Below are 21275 nucleotides of genomic sequence, written 5' to 3'. Positions count from 1 at the left end.
AAATAACAATAGTAACATTTATCAAACATGTCAACCGAATAATTAGTTCAAGCTAAACTAATCCAGCGAGACGCTGATGAAGAGGAAGAGACAGAAGACGTATCTGAAGACTGAAGCAGCAGCAGTTATTGGTTATTTAGATTTATATACAGCAGATATATTAGAGATAACAGGAGGATGTTTTTCAGTTTGTCTTGAAGTTTCTTCATTTGTAACATAAAATAATGTTTTTATCAAAAGTAAAATTATATCACTTCAAATATTAACGAGCCAAAATAAACAATTCTGTTATTTCCTTTATTAATGAGAAAGTTTAGAGAAAACAGATGAAGCATTTTTACAGTTTGTAGCTTTTCACACAAAATGAACATTTAAGGCTTTTTATTGATACTGAAGACACAAATCATCTCTTATCTGTTATATTGTTGCATCCAATTGAATAAATTGTGTTTTTTTAAATTTTATTTTAAAAAAACAGCTTTTAGAAAACAGAATTTGATATAAAGATGCTTCATTAATGGAGAAACGACATCATCATGACATCACGGCAGGAAGCTGCAGTGTAAATTTTGCACAATCGTGCCACCAGTCTGTTTGCTTTGTTAATCAGCAGCTGACGAGGCGTTCACTGACTCATGTGAAACTTCTGGATTTCAAAAGTCCAGAATCCACATCAGACAGTTTCTGGAGAAAAATATCTTCAGAGCATCAACAAATACATTTAAGTTACAATAAAAACTCCATTCTAGGAAAGAAAAGTGACATTTATGAGATAAAACTGACTCATTTTTCTGAGAATCCTGAAGGTCTCGAGGGTGAACTCGTCATCACTCAACAGGAAACACTGGCTGGATGAAAAAGAGACGATGATGATGATATTGTCACCAGAGAGGGTTTCCTTCAGGCTGGATGAAGGAACGTCTGGCTTATTTTGATAAATCTCGCTAATTTAGTTTGTTCCATCACAAGCTTATATGATTGGCAGCTCAGTAACCATGGTAACGTACTCAGCAGAATAACCGTTAAGTTTAATTTAGCTGTTTGTCAAAGAACGCATCACTTGTCCGAGTTCAGAAACATAAAATAAAGAACTCTGAGGGACTTTTACTAAAATACTTCAGTTAATCTCCATTTTATTCATGAAGGCTTCTGTGTTGGACTGAAGCCCTTTATTTAAAAGCTCAACATTTATAATTTAAGAAATAAAAGTGCGCCAGCGTTATTTTGAAGTTATTTATTTATTAAGTAAATCTCACCGCTCTCTTCGCCTGCTCTGCCGCCGGGGAAAATAAGGAACTAAAAGTCAGAACCTGCTGCTTCAAAAATGTGCACAATGTGTCTGAAACAGTCAATAAAATCTGTATCTTTATATTCATGTAGGTTAATAAATATACAAATGTCAGTTAGATGGTATTCTGCAGGAAAAGAAAAGGTTATAATAATCATCTGTGTGTGACATTTGACTCAGACAGATGTGATCATTATAAACAGTTTCCACTGTATTTTTATCCTCCTGCAGTTTCTTCATCTCAAACTGCAGCTTCCTCATTTTTAACCGTCACTGAGGCTTCGTATACAGACGTGATGTGAAACAGAAAATGTGTCAAAGACCTGATGATAATGTTGGTTAGTTGGTTCTCTCAGGTTGGCGACACCATAATTATAAATATACATCAGATATTATCCAGTTTAGTGATAATAAAACCACAGTCACTGATCTGAACGCTCATTTATTAACAAATAAAGTTAAAACCATGAACAGGAACCAGCTCTGCTCATCACTTTCACCACACAGAGTCATCAAGCCAGAGTCATCAAGCCAAATGCAGAGATCAAACCATCAACCTTCTGGTGATCAGTTCACTCCTCTAACCTTTAAACCATCACTGCCTGCCTACAGCTTTACATTTAATCTGGCATCAGGTTTGTGCCGAGTCGTCTCCTTCACCTTGTTAATTGCAGCAGTTTTGTCCTTTTGGGTGAAAACTTCTTTATAGAAGAACACTGCAGCTTTATTCCAGTCTGGTTAGCGTTAGCATCGACTAGCCAGACTTGTTCAGGTAAGCGCAGCTTTCTTTAGCTGGTTTGATGGAAAAACTCCTCTGGAGTGTTTGAAGACACACTGAAGTCATGAGATGACACCAAAGTAAAGACCATTAAATCCTCGTGTTTCATTCTGAGCCGACAAACAACCAACCAGGAGCCGCTAAGGACAGAACCGGCGTTACGTTTCCGTTACAGCATCGTGTGTTGGAGATTTCTATGAAATGATGCATTTCTTCTGATTACAGTGACAGAAATCAGGAGTCGGACGATTGACGGTGATTCCCGCTGGTTTAACGAGCGACGCCGCACCGACACGGTCACATGACGACGGTGGAGGTCGGACAACAGCTTCAGGAACAGATACGATGAGGAACCTGAAGGCATCTGGATTTTTATTGGAATCCTTCAGGTTCCAACAGATGTTCTGATGTAAACAGTTTATTTCTGTGACTCATGAACAGATTAACTGAAGCTGCAGCAGATATTCTTCCTGTCGGGTTCAATATAAACTTTTTATGTTTGAACAGACTGACAGGAGATCTGTGGGGAATAAAACAAACGCTGGAACTGATGCAGTCTGGAAAAGTCTGGCCAAGAACAGGTCCTGCTATGACCATCATACACTCTGGTGGTAAAAACATATTAAAATAAAACTCTAAAATCACACATTTTAAGAAGAAGGACAGTAAATAGAGGAGAACTGAGGCGTTTACAGCCTCCTTGTTTTCTTCAGTCTCCTCTGAATGAACTGCAGTAACCTCTCGGTGACGAGCGGCGTTCAGCTTTTCTCTCTCGAGATCAACACTTTCTCTGTCTGAAATAAAAAAAACTCTGCTCGGCTTTCAGTCCCACACAAAAACCTCTGTTCAAACTTCTGTCGGCTGACGGAGAGTTTAGAGCTGAGTCACAGATGCTGCTCTGCTCAAAGAGTCTCATTCACATTTAAAAAAACAAAACAAAAACACTTACTGCCTACTGAACGTTAATGAATGTATTTACTTTGACTCAGATCCTTTTCTTTCTAAACTGGATCGTGAGCTGCAGCAGAGCCTCGACGTGTTGTTTACTGCTTTTATACTGTTTCTTCTTCTTCTTCTTCTTCTTCTTCTTCTTCTTCTCTACAGCTGCTGCCTCGATGGACTCACATACGTCCGGATCTGTTCCAGTCGATGGTGTCTGCAGGCTGTAGATTAGCAGCAGAGTGTTGTTCCTTCACCTGCAGGCAAATATAAACATAGTTATTAATCCTACACACACATCTGATGCATTAATTATAGATAACAGTTGACCAGAACTGTTCAAATACATGAGTGAATCAGTTATTCTGGCTTTAATGTGTCCTGTAGACAACTTGAGTATATATATATAAATATAAATTCCCTTTCTTACCATAATTATGATTCAATATATTTTATTGTGCTAGTGTTACCATTTTAATACAAGTATGTAAGAAACCATCTAATAATAGATCATTATACATAGTTCATTGTAGTTCTAGATCACTTGATTTTCTTTTGAACCCTTTCATGCATAGCGGTCACTACAGCGGACAGCTGTTCAAAAGCTGTTTTCTTATATATGCATGGGGGTTTTAATGGTATAGTTGCACATCAGCCAACACAGTGGACTCTAGTGTGTCGTCCCATACGCTGCCATCCACTGGCCGGCCTTTGTAAGCGCAACACAAATTTCTCAAAACCAAGATGGCCGCCTGCCGGCCGGAAATGCTCCACAGCTCAGGAACATCTTGCTGATCCTTCTATAGTAACAGACCCTTACAGGTAAATAAAATTTTGTAACATCAAGTAACAACTAAGGAGTAATACAATTGTTAAAACTTCCAAGTATTGATTTTATGTTGGGAGAAAATGACAATGAATCATCTGTCCGCTAAGTTGGACAAACTCCTTGATAAATGCGTGTTTAAAAAAAATGAAGTTCAAATAAAGAGAAATAAAAACACTGACTGAGGTTATCATAATTCATGCATGAAAGGGTTAAAAGGTCCGGTAGGTGGTGATATTACTTTAAAAATGAATGAATGAATGCAAATAAAAGAAATGAAACGTGTGTGTGTGTGTGTGTGTAAGATGCAGTTTCCATGACTTTCTGTTACTGTGAAGGTTAGAAAATGATTAAAGGTTTGGCCAAAGTATTGACATAATAAACATAGATTCAATAACATCCATTTGTGGACAAATGGATAAAACATTGCAGATGTACAGGATGAGTTATGTATGTTCATAACTGACTAGTAAAGTGTGTCTGGTTTTGTCCATATTGACATTAGTTACATAAGTGCAGCTGTAACAAACAATGAACAGAACTCACCTGCTGCAGGTAGCTGCAGCGTTTGATATGATGTTAGATGTTGCTTCACCTGCAGCTGTATTCACACATACAGAACATCCAGACCGTTGCACAAACTGCATTAAGTGCTTTGTGTCACATAAAGTAGCACCGTACATTTAATTCAAGGTGTAACATTCAACATAATTTATAATGTATTTATTTCCCATTTGATGTACTGTACCAGAGTTAGCTTCAGTCCCTTAAAATACGCAGCAGCACGATAACAGACAGTACAAAGCAAAAACACACAGGACACATAATACAAAATACAAAGCTACACACAATAAGACATCACATACACCCACAATGTCAACTAGAAATTAATAATGTAAACTTGTCAAATTAAAAGCCAGATTATTTGCTTCATGAGAAGACCATGAGATAAAATGTAGTCAGTGGTTACAGAGCTGAGTAGATATTAGTAGATTTTTTTAATTTGGCCTTGAATGTATTGATTGAACTACAGTTCTTCATATCATCAGGTAGGACGTTCCACTGAGTTGTGGCTTTCACAGAGAAAGCTGATTGTCCAAATGCAGTGTGATTAAATGGTACAATCTTGTGTAGAGGATATTCTGGAGGATCTAATAGAACTTACTGAGCGAGTGAACACAAAGTCACATAGTGGAGGAGGCCAAACCATTTAACATTTATAAACTAGGCACAAATTCGAGAATAATTTAAATTTCTCAAAGCTCAGTAAATTGTATTTCTCCCGAACCCTACAGTGATGGAAATGCATTGGCAGTTTTTAAGAGTTTGTTTGTATAAGGACTCAAGAGGTTTTATGGCTGTTTCTCCAGCCTGCCTCCAACATGTGATGCAATAAGACATCTGGGAAAGAATCACAGCTGCATAAATATCTGCAGCGTCCAAAGAGAGACAGTTTCTAATATGTCTAAAATTTGCTAAGTTGTCTCCTAAAAATCCAGACTTTTACCAGTTTTTCCTTTAATTCGTCACCTTGTCTGTATATATATAATAGGCTGGACAAACTGAATCAACCTTTACTGTTATTTTTACTTCATTACTTACCAGCACACTACTTTGTATATTTCATTTTTTAAATAAATTGTACAATAGTTTTACTTGAATGTCTGCTTGCCATTATTTATTAAGTTGTACTTTATCAGTAACTATGTCCTTCTTTTCACCTTTGATGAGAATATCAGTGTTAGGAGGTTGTATCATAGTCTTAGAGAAAAACATACCCTTTGTCTTGTTTACATTTAGACTCAGACATGATTGATCAAGCCAATGTGTGATCCTTTCCAATACAATCATTAGCTTAGCAGCAGCTAACTCAGCTGTTTTTGCATGTGTGTACACAACGGTGTCATCTGCATACATTTGTAGTTCTGCATCATGACACTGTTGAGGGGGATCATTAATATATAGACTAAATAATAGGGGACCTAACACTGACCCTTGTGGAACACCCATTGTGCACTTCATGTTACTGGACAGTGTGTCACCAACTTTAACACATTGTCTCCTATTAGATAAATATGAAGACATCCATGCCAGTGCTCTAGATGAGAAGTTACATTTAGAGAGTTTTGATATTAAAACATCATGATTGACTGTGTCGAATGCTTTATGCAGATCTAAAAATACAGCAGCAACTACTCCTCCTTTGTCAAGTCTTGATTTAATTTGCTCTATTAGGTGCAAGGTAGCAGTTTCAGTGGAATGATTTGCTCTAAAGCCAAATTGCATACAATGTAGACCAAAATTGTTTGTATTAAGAAATGTTGTCAGTTGTTTAATGACAACTTTCTCAGCAACCTTTGAGAGTACTGGCAGTATACTTATTGGTCTGTAGTTACTGGCTTCAAGGCGGTCTCCAGATTTAAAAACAGGCGTGACAACGGCACGTTTCCAGTCATCAGGAAAGGAGCTGTGTTTAAAAGACAAGTTAATTAAATGAGCAATAGGGGGAGTTAAAATACCTTTGTGTGATTTGACAAACATGGTGTCAAATTGGAAAGCATCTCTATATTTAAAGCTTTATAAGGAGCTGATGATTTTGTTTACCTGTAACTCATTAGTTTCTACCAGCTTGAAAACCTGACCTGTAGCATCTATATAATATCCAGTTTCCTTGAAGATGATCTTCAATTAACTTTCCCTGTACTTTGAGTTTAAAATCTCCTAAAAATCCAGACTTTTACCAGTTTTTCCTTTAATTTGTCACCTTGTCTGTATATATATAACAGGCTGGACAAACTGAATCAACCTTTACTGTTATTTTGACTTCATTACTTACCAGCACACTACTTTGTATATTTCATTTTTTAAATAAATTGTTCAATAGTTTTACATGAATGTCTGCTTGCCATTAGTTTTCCCAGAATTTTGCTTTCAGAGATAGTTATTAATTATTAAAACCAATAATATTAAATGCAGATTAACATGTTTTTCCTAATCCAGAATGCATGTTAATACCAAAACCATCCCACCACATAGTTGATCCCAAAATATTCAGTTTTTTCATTTACCTATTTTTCTTTTGGTTTTAAAAACCAAGTGAGTCTGTTTGCACGCTGAGATTATTTAAAACAAATATTGTAGGTGAATGAGTTCATACTCAAAACAAGGACACAAGTAGTACGCGGTACAGGGATCAGACTTATATCTGTTCTTAAACGATGATAATCAGTTTGGAATGAAGCCCCGCCCCTTACTGATTTACCTGAGATAAACCAGGAAACAGATGTTATTATTCTGCTTCACTGAGAGGAGACGCACTGGGATACTGGAATACTGGAATACTGGGGTACTACCACCTCAACCTGCTACTGACTTCACACACTGAACAAGAGTTTCACAAGAGCAAAGACTCGGAGTGAAAGAAACTCTCTGGGAACAAGGTGTGACTGTCTTGCTGTTTGAGTGGTTTGTTTTCAGCTGGACTCAGAGACAAAAATGGCTTCCAGATCAGAGAAGGATCTCTGCTGTCCTGTCTGCCATGACATCTTTAAACATCCTGTCCTCCTGTCATGTAGCCACAGCCTCTGTAAAGTCTGTCTGCAGAGCTGGTGGAGAGAGAAACCAATCCAACAGTGTCCAGTTTGTGAGAGAAAAACTTCAAAGATGGAACCACCCTGTAACTTGGCGTTAAAGAACCTGTGTGAGAGCTTCCTGCAGGACAGAGATCAGAGAGCTTCAGCAGGCTCTGAGGCTCTCTGCAGTCTGCACTCTGAGAAACTCAAACTCTTCTGTCTGGACCATCAGCAGCCAGTGTGTCTCGTCTGCAGAGATTCAGAAAAACACACCAACCACAGATTCAAACCCATCGATGAAGCTGCACGACAACACAAGAAGAAACTTGAGGAAACTCTGGAGCTTTTAAAGAAGAAGTTAAAGGTTTGTGAAGAAGTTAAAGTGAAGTTCAATCAAACAGCAGAACACATGAAGGTCCAGGCCCGACGCACAGAGAGGCAGATCGAGGAGCAGTTTAAGAAGCTTCACCAGTTTCTAGAAGAGGAAGAGGAGGTCAGGATGGCTGCTCTGAGGGAGGAAGAAGAGCAGAAGAGTCAGATGATGAAGGAGAAGATGGAGGCTCTGAGCAGAGAGATAGCAGCTCTTTCACACACAGTCAGAGCCACAGAGGAGGAGCTGAGAGCTGAAGACGTCTCATTCCTGCAGAACTACAAGGCTGCAGTGGAAAGAGTCCAGCGCTGCCCCCTGCTGGATGATCCACAGCTGCTCTCAGGAGCTCTGATAGACCAGGCCAAACACCTGGGCAACCTGACCTTCAACATCTGGAACAACATGAAGGAGATGGTCTCCTACACTCCTGTCATTCTGGATCCAAACACTGCAAATCCACAACTCATCCTGTCTGAAGATCTGACCAGTCTGAGACGAGTTGAGAAACAGCAGCTTCCTGATAATCCAGAGAGGATTAGAGACTACATCTCTGTTCTGGGCTCTGAGGGCTTTGACTCAGGGACTCACAGCTGGGATGTCGAGGTTGGAGACAGTAAAGACTGGGGAACTGGGTGTGTTATCAGAGTCTGACCAGAGGAAAGGACACTTACGGTCTGGATTATGGACAATATGGTTCTATATTGATGGATACAGATCAGTCTCACCATCACTTCCACCCACTGATCTCCCAGTGAAGAAGCAGCTCCAGAGGATCAGAGTGAGTCTGGACTGATACTAACACACACATACACACCTTCACACACACTTTCACTCAAACACTGTTTCCATTTATGAGAGCTGTGGATCATCTACCAGTGAAGGTCTCTGTGTGCTCTGATTCCTCAGACAATACAACTTATTGATCAGTGAATATTATCAAACATATAAACTACAACTACAACTCACAATTATATTATTATTATTATTATTTTCTCAACTAAATGTTTAATCTTTTGGTCTATAAACATCAGAAAACAGTGAAACATCTTGTTCTGTTTGACCAAGAGTCCAAAAGTTCAGATGTCTTTTTAAAAATATTCACAGATTTTGATTCTTTGACACTTTGAAGAACATGTGATGATGTTGTCCTGATGATGCTGTGGGTTGTCATGGTGATGTGGATGAAATATGCAGCATAACTGACTGCTATCCTGACCCCCACTGACACCAAATGACTTATGCGTTACATTAACGCACATCTTGCACATATTATATATTGCACATGTCCTTATACTCCATACTGTGAATCTTTTGTACATTCCCAAAGAAAAACAGACAATTCATATTAATTCTTATAGCACTTTTTTATACCTTCTGTTGTTAATTTGTCACTTATGATTCTTGTATTTTGCAGTACTCGCAGCCTGTTTTTGTCCTTGTACCATGTTTATTATTATGCATCATCACATCACATCAAAGCAAATTCCGTAATTCAAATAGGGGAGAACACACACACACACACACACACACACACACACACACACAGACACACACACACACACACACACACACACACACACACAGACACACACACACACACACACACACACATACACACACACACACATACACACACACACACACATACACACACACACACACACACACACACACACACACACACACATACATACACACACACACACATGTTTGTTTGATGTTTTGACATTAGAGCTTCATATTGTGACTGATTGAAACCATTTCTGTTTGGTTTTTGTCAAAATGTTTATTTTCTCCTTCTTCCACTCCTGAAGGGCAGCAGCGCTTTCTGGGGTGAAGAAGACCAGTTGTTCTGGATCCGTGGGGACATGGCTGTAGTTCCCAGACTTCTTTGTCCAGATCCAGCATTCCTGCGGGCCTCCGGGCCATATGAGGAACCTCTCGGACATACTGTTTCAGTTAGTTTCTGTATCATGTTTTTATGGGTTTGATTAGAGTGTTCCACTGACCCACCTGCTGCAGGTGGTACACAGATGTGCGTGACCTGTTGACCTTCAGTTCCCTGGAGGAGATCTACCCTGAAGGCGAGGAGACACGTCTCCTGGCCGTCTGGGAATCTGCTAGTCGACTGGTACCGAGATGAAACAGAGTCCACAGCTGATTGATTTAGATTAAATTAAAATAATGAAATAACATAAACATCATATCATCATATTTTTAACCCTATAAACTACAGTTATTGTTATTAAAGGTCACATTTATGAGCATTTTATGTTTTTCTCGATTAAATACAATAAAGTCCAGGATTATAAAGGTGATTCCTACTAGTTTAAATTTTAGAGAAAAGAACTTTTTGAGGACTTTCAGCTTTAATCTGATGTTTTATATTCAGAAAGTTTCAGTTCATAAATCATCAACTATAAAATGAGCCGCAAAGCATGAAAACAGTGAAAATATAATAAAATACACACAGTGATGCAACAGAGAAACACGGTGTTAAATGTAATAATTACTGTCAACAGTAAAATGTTAATTATAGGAAGTTGATGCAGGTTTGGCTCACATTAATACAAATAATCCTGTTAATACCAGCCTGTTAGGATCCACAGTGGTGGAAAGTAACTCAGTACATTTACTCAAATACTGTAATAATGTCCAGTTTTGAGGTATTTGTACTTTACTGTAGTATTTCCATAAGCTGCTACGTTATACTTCCACTCCACTGCATTTATTTGGCAACTTTAGTTACTGATAGAAGAATCTGTACATTGTGCACCATATATATATATATATATATATATATATATATATATATATATATGCTTCGTTAACGTTTATTCTTCTGCTTTTATTTTATGGTTCAACAATTTTTTGTGACTTTTAATCTGACAGTAAAAACACGAGTCTGTGAAGATAAACATCACAATAAAAAAACTTTCATGACACAGATTTTATTTCCAGCAGCTGTGAACAAAAAAACACACAGACAGCAGCACACTGATGATGATGATGATGATGATGATGATGATGATGTGTCAGCAGGTTTCAGTGAAGAACTCAAATAAAATCACATTAAAATTAAAAAAAAGGAAAATAATACTAATTTTGTTCATAATAAATCTGAATGATTACACGTCGCCTGAGTAGAAGAAAGAAAACGCAGATAAATCAGCTCCTGCAGGTGCAGAAGAGTTTGTAGGTGATTGATTGTAAAAATGTTTTAATACCTTTAATAATAATAATAATAATAATAATAATAATAATAATAATAATGTCACAGCACAAAATAAATCTGGGAAACAAACAAACACTGTATTGGCCCAAATATAAGATCGTGGCTGTAAAAACCCGACAGGAAGCGTCAGCTGAGCGATAATTCAGCTCAAAGTTTGGTTTTCAAAATAAGACTTCATTAGCATTTTAATTAGATTGATTTCTTATATTTTTATTAAAACGTGACAGTAAATAAAACACATTAAAACTATCTGTGTGTATCTGTGTTTTATTCACGTTATATTCGGGCCGATACCGTTTTCACACTAAACATCAGGTGTGATTGACAGCAGGTTAACTCAGAATGTGATTGGACAGTCTGTGGTGGAGGCGGAGCTATGAGCAACAACCTGACAGGTACATGAAACACACAAAGGCTGAATCCAAACGTCCGAACTTCATCACACTCGCAGACTCGCTTGACTTTGAGTCTGCGAGCGCTGAGGTCCGTCCAGACCCGCGATACGGAGGCTATAGAGCGACCAAAACAATGGCCACTAATTATTATTATTATTATTGTTAATGATAAATAACAACAACAATAATAATAATAATAGGCTGTAAAATATTCACATTTAATGACATTTGCTTGTTTCACACATCAGAACCGCGAGGAGCCGTTCAGAAAAACACTTTGGGGAATTTCAATGTATCTCCATGGAAACGCTCACTGGAGGTCTCGCAGTATCTACACGACACACACACTGCACTAGGTTGGTACTGGCCTGGTTCGGTTTAGGCATCGGGGGAGGGGGGGGGGGGGGGGGGGGGGGTTTGAGTAGGTCTGCAAGACCGCAGATAGACCCCTTCTCTAGTTTTAGCCCTTGCGGCCCGGCGCCGTCGCAGACTTGATGTGACGGCGAACATGTGACGGGTACGACTGAAGTCCAGGAGGACTCGGTCTGCAGGTCTGGAGGAAGAACATCTGGATTCAGACCAACTCACAGAATGACAACAACAGTATCACAGCGGGACAGTAAAAATCTGTACATCATTAAAGGTCATTAAAAGGTCACAGGAAACGCTGCAGGACTTCCAAAATAAAAGGCAAACTTGGTCCAACAGGTGTGTGTGTGTGTGTGTGTGTGTGTGTGTGTGTGGGGGGGGGGGGGGGGGGGGGGGGGGGGTCCATGTCATGCAGAGATCACAGGTTCTTATTTTAGCTCTATAATCATATCATCATTTGTTAAATGCAGGAACGATCTCATTGGATGATTTGAACCTCAGTGGGTGGAGCCAAAGAGACACCTGAATCAGCTGTTTTCTTCTTTAAACACATCTGAACTCAAGATTGTGTCTGTTTATAGGATCCATACCAGTAATCGATCACATGTATCTATAAACTAGTGATGTCATCATTATCACTGACGGTCAGATGTAATCAATGATCAGTCACATCCAAACTGACTTTACAGGATGTGGAGACCAAAAACAGTTGGCGATTAATTTTCTGTCGATTGACTGACGGATTGATCGAGTCGTCGTTGACGCTCTCGATGTCTCCTTATCAATCAATATGGATTTCATAAATGTGCCTCTGATCAGTTCAGCATCACACAGGTCGCTCCAGAAGAACCGACGCTGGAGGATTCTGGACTCTGATGAGTCCAGTTAGAATATAAATCAGACTTTAAGTTTCAGTTATTGACCCACTGAGGTTCATCTCAGCCAATCAATATTATTGAACTCGTCCCAGAATCACCAGATTAACCTCTGAACTCACTGCTGATGCTTTTAAACTCAAACATCAACAGAAAGCTGTTAATGGTTTAACAAATTAAGAGAGTTAATTAGTCTTTAATTAAAAAAAACTACCAATAACATAAGAGCTTCATGATGTGTTGGATGTTGTTGGTCAGCAGGTCGTCATGGAAACTTCCTGTTTCTCTTCAATAAACAAGATTTAAGTGTTGTTGAGAAAGTGAGTTTTTCTCTCTATTGATCTGCTGTGAATTGAAGCTTCATTTCATTTGGAAACAATCACCGACACTGTTCACGAGAGCCAACAGAAGGCGGCGTGGGAGGAGAAGGGAATGTGAAACACCATGATGAGCTCTGAGGGAATGAAGCTTTTAAAAAAAAAGTCCTTTAGTTAAAACTGTCTGAAGCTCAGAGTTCAGTTTTTTTTGTCCTGACTGTCAAGAGAAATGTTCACGCAGCTCTTTAACAACAAACATCTGGATTCTTTCCCAACATGGTTCAGATTTCTACTCAGTTACATCAAACTCGGATCAAACTGTGCAAAATGGTCACAAACTGAATCCCAGTCAACCCTCCGGATGTCAAACGTCACCAGAAGAGGGAAAAGTAACAGAAAGCTCAGGTAACATCGCTCCGTTCAACCGGTGGATGAGCGGACGTGATCCACAGGGAGTTTTTCAAAATAAAAGTTCAGTATAAAGGCATTCATACGGGTGTGTTGGTGTAAACACGACGAGCGGGTCCACGAACGACACGACCTCCGAAAAACAGAAAGTAAAGCACCGTTCTGTCATTGATCCGAAGAGGAAATCAATAATCAATGATCCGTTTGTTTGTTGTTTCCCACTGGGAGTGAAGGGGAATCAAACTGGTCTGTTCTCTGATTAAACCATTAAACACTATGATGCAGTAACGTTACAGCGAGGCGACACCGTTACGGTTTAATCTGTGAAAAATGTCTAAAACGATGACAAACGCCACGATTCAGTTTACGAGGATCACAGACGACATGTTGATCAGTCGTATTGATCTCAGGGATCCTGTGGTTGTTTGTGTTTTAATGATCAACATCAGCCAGTTTAAAACTCGTATAACTTTGCTTTTATTACCGTATTGTCCTGAATATAAGACGACGCCCCTTTTTTTCAGATTAAAACACTTTGACAGTCGTTTCCTGAGATTCTTCATCCCTCCGTCACGGAAACATTAAATCCCTCGTTAGTGAATCAGAAACTGACTTGACTCTCACAAGACTGGAAGAAAACTAGCTAGCTTAGCAACATTAATGCTACAAACAAACCCAGAATGCAACACTCTCTGTAGGAGTCACGTTTCCATTTAATAAAGAAATAATATCTGATTTTACACTTCGTTATCTCGTCCACGTCTACTTTCTCCAAACATCGTTTCCTGAATATCGTCTTATATTCGTGTCAATACGGTAATTTGATTAATTGTGAATAACAGCTGTTAGTGTTTACTTCCTCTTCTTCGTTGGTGGAGAAGCAGACATCACTGGCAAAATACTACTATGAAAATGAGTCTGAATTTGAACGTTTTTAAAAGGTTTGATGATAAAATAATAAAAATCTGAACCTTTCAGTTTTCAGACTGATGGTTTGGTCACAGGAAGTAGATTTTCTTTTCTTGTCATTGATTGTTTGGACATCGTTTGTGCGTGATGATGATGATACTCGTTGGCGTTTGTCGTCGTTTTGACATTTTAAAGACTAAATCGTTGGGTGAAGCAGCAGGAAGTTAAGAGTCGTCTGTGGATCAGAGAAACTAAAAGGCACAGCTGACTGACTCGTCTTTCACAACACGTCAAACTGCAGGAAGAAGAAACGTCACTCAGTCGTCTGTCGGTCAAATAAATAATCAGAAGGTAAAAGGAGGAGAGGGGCGTCCTGTTCAGTCCTCTTGTTTTTCTAACTTGTTGGTGTTTGTTCAAACCGCCGCTCCGTTAAGACAATTTGGTTTGTAACAGATGGACCCGTTTACAGAGAGAACGCCGCCGCAGTTCTCTCTCCAAGAAACCACAAGATCCTGTTGTTTGGTCTAAAGGATCAACTCCTCTCCTCTGTAACAGCGGCGTGTTTTCATCGCAGCGTTTTTTAAAGTGACGAGGTCACCGTTCTGTCGCAGCGCTCGTCTCTCCGGCTGAGACGGACAGCGGTGAGATTTGGCAGCTGGTAGATTTTGGTTCTGAGGGGGGGCGGCGGGAGGTTTTAACGGAGGGGGGAGGGAGGAGGGGGAGGTGGGGGGTGTGGCGGCCCACGCTGGGGTCACCAGTAGAAGGAGCGGGACAGGAAGTTGGCGGCGGCCCCCAGCCAGCTGGCCCCGTCCTGACCGGATCCCACCCGGCTCACCGCCTTGTCGGGCTCCTGGGACGGACTCTCGTCCTCGGGCAGGTAGTCCGGCAGGTCCACGTTCTCCTCCACCACCACCGAGCCGTCCTCCGCAAACGGCATCAAAACCTGGAGACAGCGACAGGAAGAACACTGTGAACGTTTCCTGTACAGAGAAGAAGAAGCTCAGGGAACATCGCTCCGTTAAACGAGTGGACCTGATCCACAGGGAGTTTCAAAATAAAAGTTCAGTATAAAAGGCATTCATACAAGTGTGTCCACAAACGACACGACCTCCGAAACAGGAAGTAAAGCACCGTTCTGTCATTGATCCGAGAAGGAAATCAATAATCAATGATCCGTTTGTTTTCCCACTGGGAGTGAAGGGGAATCAAACTGGTCTGTTCTCAGATTAAACCAGTAACACCATGATGAAGGCTGTAAACTGGACTTCATCTCAACCGGCAGATACTTAAGAACCAGACTTATAACCTTTGGACAGAGCTAGGCTAGCTGTTTCCCTTTGTTTCCAGTCTTTGTGCTAAGCTAAGCTAACCAGCTGCTGGCTGTAGTTATATATTTTAATGTAGAGACATGAGAGCATCTGAACATCTAACTCTCAGCAAGGAAGAGGAGAAGAAGATTTCCTAAAACCTTCAATGTCTCCTTGAATGATTTAGTGAAGTTGGTTTGTTGTTTATTGGAGTCTCAGGGAGATAAACATGCAGTAAACAGTCTCTTTAACTGCCATGAAGAAGAGATACTGAGTAAATCACTGTGACTCTGCTGCCACCTGCTGGTATGAAGGATTATTTCTAAAACTTCATCCATGTTCATGTTAGAGGAGGATTAACTTTATTAAAACGATGGTATTAATGTTACTGTAGCAGTTTATTTATCCTTTTATTCGAGCACCAAACTTTACCGTCTAACTATTTCAGTTTCCCAGCTACATTTAAACTTGACATCAACAGATCTGAAACTGACCTCGTCTCCGTTTTCTCCTTTCACCACCTGCTGAGCCTTCATCACCTCGGTGGACGCGATGGCAGACGCCAGAGCCTGAGAAGAAGAACAACAACACTTCCTGTTATTTACCCCGGGGACACTTCCTGTATTCATCAGTTCATAACTTCACTGTATAAACTGAGTTACCACATCAGTTCCCATCACAGCTCATATAACTCTCATCTTATTTTGATGATCATTATATTTTAATTAAGTCAGACGATGTAGAACTTCAGCAGTTCTGTTACTTTACTAGTTTTTCTTTTTCTACTTTTGGTTTCGTTCGCTGGAAAAACAGTCAAACTTACAAAATCTACAATTAATCAATTATAAACTAATAACAGTAGATGATAATTAGAATAATCTGAACTGTTGCTGCTGATGGTTTAAACTCTGGAGAGTGAGGAGGAGGAGGAGGAAGATGAAGCGTCGGCTGTAAACGGGTCCTCGTCTCACCTCGGCCTTCAGGTCCGATCGGATTCGGACGATGCATCTCTTCACGGCCATCTGGAAGGTGAAGCTGATGACTCCTCTGATCTTCAGCAGCGCCTCCTCACACAGACTCCTCCGACTCTAAACAGGAAGAGAAACCACACGTCTCTATGGTTTTATTTCAATAATCTATAAACTTGACACAGCTGGAGGATGTAAACGCAGGTGTGGTTGTTGTCCAGACGTCTGGCTCGAGTTATTTCACAGCTGATGATGAATGAATGAATGAATGATGTCATCGTTCAGGGGCTTCCTGCTCACCGAGTCGTCCAGTCCGTCGATGTGCAGGATGACGGTTTTGGCCCTCTTGTTGCTGGAGCCCAGGAAGAACTGAGCTTTCCGGCGGCTGCTGACGGCCTCTTCGGCCGGCTCCGATTCGGCGCCGCCGGACGCCTGCAGGAGCTCGTAGATCTCCGACGCCAAGAGCTTCGTCTCCCCCGGGGTGGTCGACCTGAACGACGACAGAACAACAACACGACACTCAGAACGAATCGACCGCAGCAGCAGCGCCGGTCAAAAGTTTGGACAAACTTTCTCATCGGAGGCGACGGGACGCCGCCGCCAACCTTCGTCTGTCACCCATTTGTTTGGCATCATGTTTCATGTAAATGATCCACTTTCCTCAGTTCTTGTCAATAACGCTGCCTTTGATTCTTTAGCAGGCGGGTCGACTTTCTGCTGAATAAACATCTGGACGATATTAAACCATCCTTTTTCCCTGCAGGATCACATTTACACCAGTTTCTTGTTACAGCTTTTTAATGACTATAATTTATCTCCTCTCTGTGCTGCCTCCTCAGTGTTTCCATTTAAATATCACATCCCATAATGTCTTTAGTTGTATTTACGTTATTGCAGAAATGCTTTAGTAGAAAACTGATGATGGTCTCCACAGAACCTCCAACACAGTCGCTGGCTGTTTAGTAAATGAGGCAGATTTACCAATAATCAAAATAATTAATGAGTTTTCACTTACAAACGTGGCCTTTCAAACACAAACTCAACGGATGAAAAACTTTCTGATGTACGACGACTCACTTCTGCATGACGTTCTGGAGGCTCAGCACCATCCCCAGCTCTCCCTTCAGCTTCTCCCGGTTGGATCTGCATTCTGCCAGGTAACGAACCGCCTGGGAACAACAACAACCAATCACAGTCAAATCAGACAACAGGACACACCGTCGTCCTCCAATCAGACTCATAAACACTTTATACGAGTCATCTGACCAGGGCTCCGTTTCACAAAGCAGGTTCAACAAACTCTGAGTTGATCTACTCTGAGATAAGAAACTCTGAGTTTCTGGTTCCAGAACAGCTGATTTGAGTCGGTTTAATCAACTCGGAGTAGTTTCACCTGGAGTTAGCCAGCATCAATGGAGCCCCGAGTCAACGAGTCACCATGGCAACGGGGAAGCGGAGGGCTGCGCCCCACTAGGGCTAGAAATCTTAATTCGCTCATACGGCGAGTTTCAACATGTTTTCAGAAAGAAGTGCAACACAAAAAGTAAAACCTCGGCATAATCTCATGGGGGAACCTCATTTTGATCATGTTTTACAATGTAAAGTAAATATTAAGTGGCTGTTTGACTGTGCAGCTGTTTTATCCCCAACATAATGCTGGTTTCACACACATAAATGTCTTCTCATCTACATCATGTTCTGTTAAATAATTAATCCTATTTAAACTAACACAGACTTCTACTCAGCCAACAGAAAGAAGGCAGATGTCCGTAAAACGGGTGGTGGTCCAGCACCGCCACCTCTAACGGAGGCAGAGGAGCTGGCCCTAAGCCAGAATTTAGGAAGGCCAGTGGCTGGCTCCGACAGAAACGCAGCGCAACACACAATATCTGCTGGGATGTGAGAGCATGACTACGATTAGTAATGTTGCAAATGTAAGGACGGATTAGGTTTTGTATGTAGATGATGGACTGTGACGTGAAACGGTACCGCTCAAAAAGATAATTGTCTGGAAATGCTAGAACATCTATGCGCGGTCTGATAACCATCTCTCAACGAATATTTAATTCTCTGCGCAGTAATGCTGCACCTTCATCCACGGGATCGTTATCAAAAGGACATGCCATGTTAGTGAAAAATGTTACTGTGCCTGTTACTGTGCCTAATGGACTTCTAATATACTGACTCTGATTTTTTTAATGATTTCTTTAAATGACAGACGGCAGAACTAGGCTTCGCCAAAACTCGCCTGCTGCCTGAATGAATGAGGAAATCAAATGGAGTGTGTGGCTCTGAAAGAGGGCGGAGACCGAGAGAAACTCGAGGTTCATTGAGAAAAACCTGGTCCCGACCAGGTTAGGTTCATAGAGTCTATTGCTATGGTAACTGACCAAGAGCTTAAGTTACCCCTCTCTCTGAAACAGGCTAGAGTTATCCCTCTTTCTCTGGTTTGAGTTACCTCCCTTTTTGAAACGGAAAACTCAGAGTTTCCCTCATTTCAGGGTTAACAGACTCTGAGTTTTCACTAAACCTGCTTTGTGAAACGGACCCCAGGTGATGTCAGGCGAGTCTGTTCAGTCTGAGCCCATGGATGTTTTATAAGAGCTGGATACCGGTCCTGTAGGAACTGCTCCCCTGGCGATACGCCAAAAAAAAAGTTTCTAGCTTCCGGGTTGTGCAGCCCCACTGAATATGCGCAGTAGTGTTTCCCCCGCTGGCCCCGCCCACAAGCTCCCACTCAGCCCATAGACATTACATCGTGATGACGTCACGGATTTTTAAATCGCTTTTCTCGGCTCGAGGAAAAGTTTCACAAACATAAAACCTCCATGGAAAACGCTTTCTGGACCGCAGGGGGATTTTTCGCTGCAACACCGCGAGTGACCACTGGGAAAAACTGGCTGCACGACTGAGCGGCGGCGCCCTATCCAGCTCTTATTATACATCCATGTCTGAACCACAGACTGTATCTAAAGATGGTCGACATGGCTGCTCCTCTACAGAGAAGCCCAAACATCTGGATCGCCCCCCGGTGGCTGGTTGCAGTATAGGTCATAAGTCCCGCCCCCTCCATGTTAGCGGATGGGACAAAATCAAAGTACACATCAAATACGTTTTTACCAAACATGGTTTCTGTCGTTTTCTGTTGTTCTTATCAGGCTGATGTTTGTTCTTGTGCTCATTTTTCTGACAAGTTTATCTTTAATTAGTTATTTGATGATATAAAAACGAGGCGTGACGTCATGATTGACAGCTGTGATTGACAGACGCCCTCAGACGAAGCTGAGCGACTGAAGCAGCTTCTGACGGAAGACGCTAACGTACGTCTCCATGTGCTGCCGTAGCTACAAAACGCAGGTTGGACGTGTCGGTTGCAGAGCGGCTCACCAGCAGGGCGGAGTAGACCACCTGAGGGTTGGGGTGGTCCAGGAACAGGATGAGTCCCGGCAGGCAGCCCTGGTCCTGGACGATGGCCCTGCGGTTCATGGGGTCTGCGGCCAGGTCCCTCAGCTGGTTGACCACGGCCAGGGCGTCCGGCTCCGCGCTCATCATGGCTGCCCTTCACTCACCCATGCACGACTGAACTGAGGACGGCAGCGACAAACACGACTCAAAACACACCGAAGCAACATCGTTTCCATCAGAGTCTGTTTATGTGGTTCAGGTGATGTGTGTGGTTCTGACTGACTGACAGAGAAATGACTGATAATGAACACAAGGTGGAGCTCTGTCGCATCCCGGCAAGCTTCATCAACGGAAATTATATCATCAAATATTTAAAATGTCAGATTATCAGTTCATCTGACAGTTATTTTCTCAGTTCGTTGTTTTGTCTTGTAAGAAAACAGTGAACCAAAGAACCAAACATGGCATCTTTAAAATGTCTTATTTGGTCTGATCAACAGTTCAAAATCCAGAAATATTCATTGCAGTGTTAAAAAGCTTCCAAACTTCATATTCCTTAAAATGATTATTTAAAAATAATTGTATTTAAATTTATTTTCCTGTCAATCAACTCACTGATTTGTTTATGGCTGCAGCTTTAATCCAATCCAGTAATTTGACATGATAGACCCACCTGTTGTCATCATATAACACACATATAATATATAATGTACATATAATATATATATTTATAATATAATATAACGGTTATAGGAGGATCAGACATTTGCCGAATTAACCAGAAAAGCCTCGCATGTTTTCAGGGATTGATTTGTGAGTGTTGTGTGTGTGAGTTCAGTCTCTTGTCAGCAGTTTCGCGTTAAATTGTCAGATTTTCTACTGACTTCTTCCTACAAACAGCAGCCGCGGTGCCGTCAGCCGGTCAGACCGGCTCTCAGGCGGCCTGTCTCGGATCAGAGCAGCTGTGTTGAAGCCGGCAGCTCCGTCTGGAGGAGCTATAACCCGAACACGGCTCACCTCTGACGGTCACCGGCACCGAAGCGGCAGGGATAGCAGCTGCTGTTAGCTGGTTAGCTGTCCGGTTAGCTTCTCCCTCCGTCAGCCCGACATGAACCCGAACTGTCCGGTAACGTTAGTGAGCAGCGGCTGAAGCGGAAACACGTGACTCCAGAGTCAATCTGTGTCTGAATTAAATTTAAAAAAAAAAACGCTTTTATGAAGCTGTTTACACCGACGGGAAATAAATCGTGGCCGTTCTTCCTGCTGAAAAGCGACCAAGGCGGTGACGTATCAACACCACGGCTTGTGATTGGA

The 21275-nt window shown here is 41.2% G+C and overlaps 1 protein-coding gene and 1 long non-coding RNA gene across 3 annotated transcripts in view; one reads left to right on the top strand and one right to left on the bottom strand.

Annotated features, from left to right (window-relative positions):
* Positions 1-4427, top strand: part of LOC122993601 — a 14605-nt gene extending 10178 nt beyond the window's left edge. Inside the window, exons 3-4 of the long non-coding RNA XR_006406418.1 lie at positions 755-758; positions 4415-4427. This is a non-coding gene — a long non-coding RNA (uncharacterized LOC122993601). The remainder of the gene's footprint in view (positions 1-754; positions 759-4414) is intronic.
* On the bottom strand, positions 3170-21275 carry LOC122993600 (armadillo repeat-containing protein 1-like). 2 transcript variants are annotated; one of them, XM_044367906.1, is made up of 7 exons: positions 20979-21275; positions 19944-20140; positions 17634-17725; positions 16857-17046; positions 16560-16676; positions 16083-16157; positions 3170-3262 (listed from the first exon to the last, which is right to left on the bottom strand). In XM_044367906.1, exons 2-7 carry the CDS (start codon positions 20106-20108, stop codon positions 3188-3190), a joined length of 714 nt encoding a protein of 237 aa, XP_044223841.1. In that variant the 5' UTR covers positions 20109-20140; positions 20979-21275; the 3' UTR covers positions 3170-3187. The 2 variants fall into 2 exon arrangements, with proteins under 2 accessions (XP_044223841.1, XP_044223840.1); XM_044367905.1 differs by lacking the exon at positions 3170-3262 and adding an exon at positions 10705-15224 and having other exon boundaries at positions 20979-21273.

The sequence above is a fragment of the Thunnus albacares genome, chromosome 12, assembly GCF_914725855.1.
Source record: "Thunnus albacares chromosome 12, fThuAlb1.1, whole genome shotgun sequence".
Taxonomy (NCBI): domain Eukaryota; kingdom Metazoa; phylum Chordata; class Actinopteri; order Scombriformes; family Scombridae; genus Thunnus; species Thunnus albacares.
Note: the sequence above shows the minus strand (reverse complement) of the source record. Positions and strands in the feature narration are given on the sequence as shown.

Coding starts and splice junctions, on each gene's coding strand:
- LOC122993600 (XM_044367905.1), bottom strand. CDS start 20,108: ATGATGAGCGCGGAGCCGGACGCCCTGGCCGTGGTCAACCAGCTGAGG. Junction 17,726..19,943: donor TGGTCTACTCCGCCCTGCTG/GTGAGCCGCTCT, acceptor TGTTGTTCCCAG/GCGGTTCGTTACCTGGCAGA. Junction 17,047..17,633: donor CTCCAGAACGTCATGCAGAA/GTGAGTCGTCGT, acceptor GTCGTCGTTCAG/GTCGACCACCCCGGGGGAGA.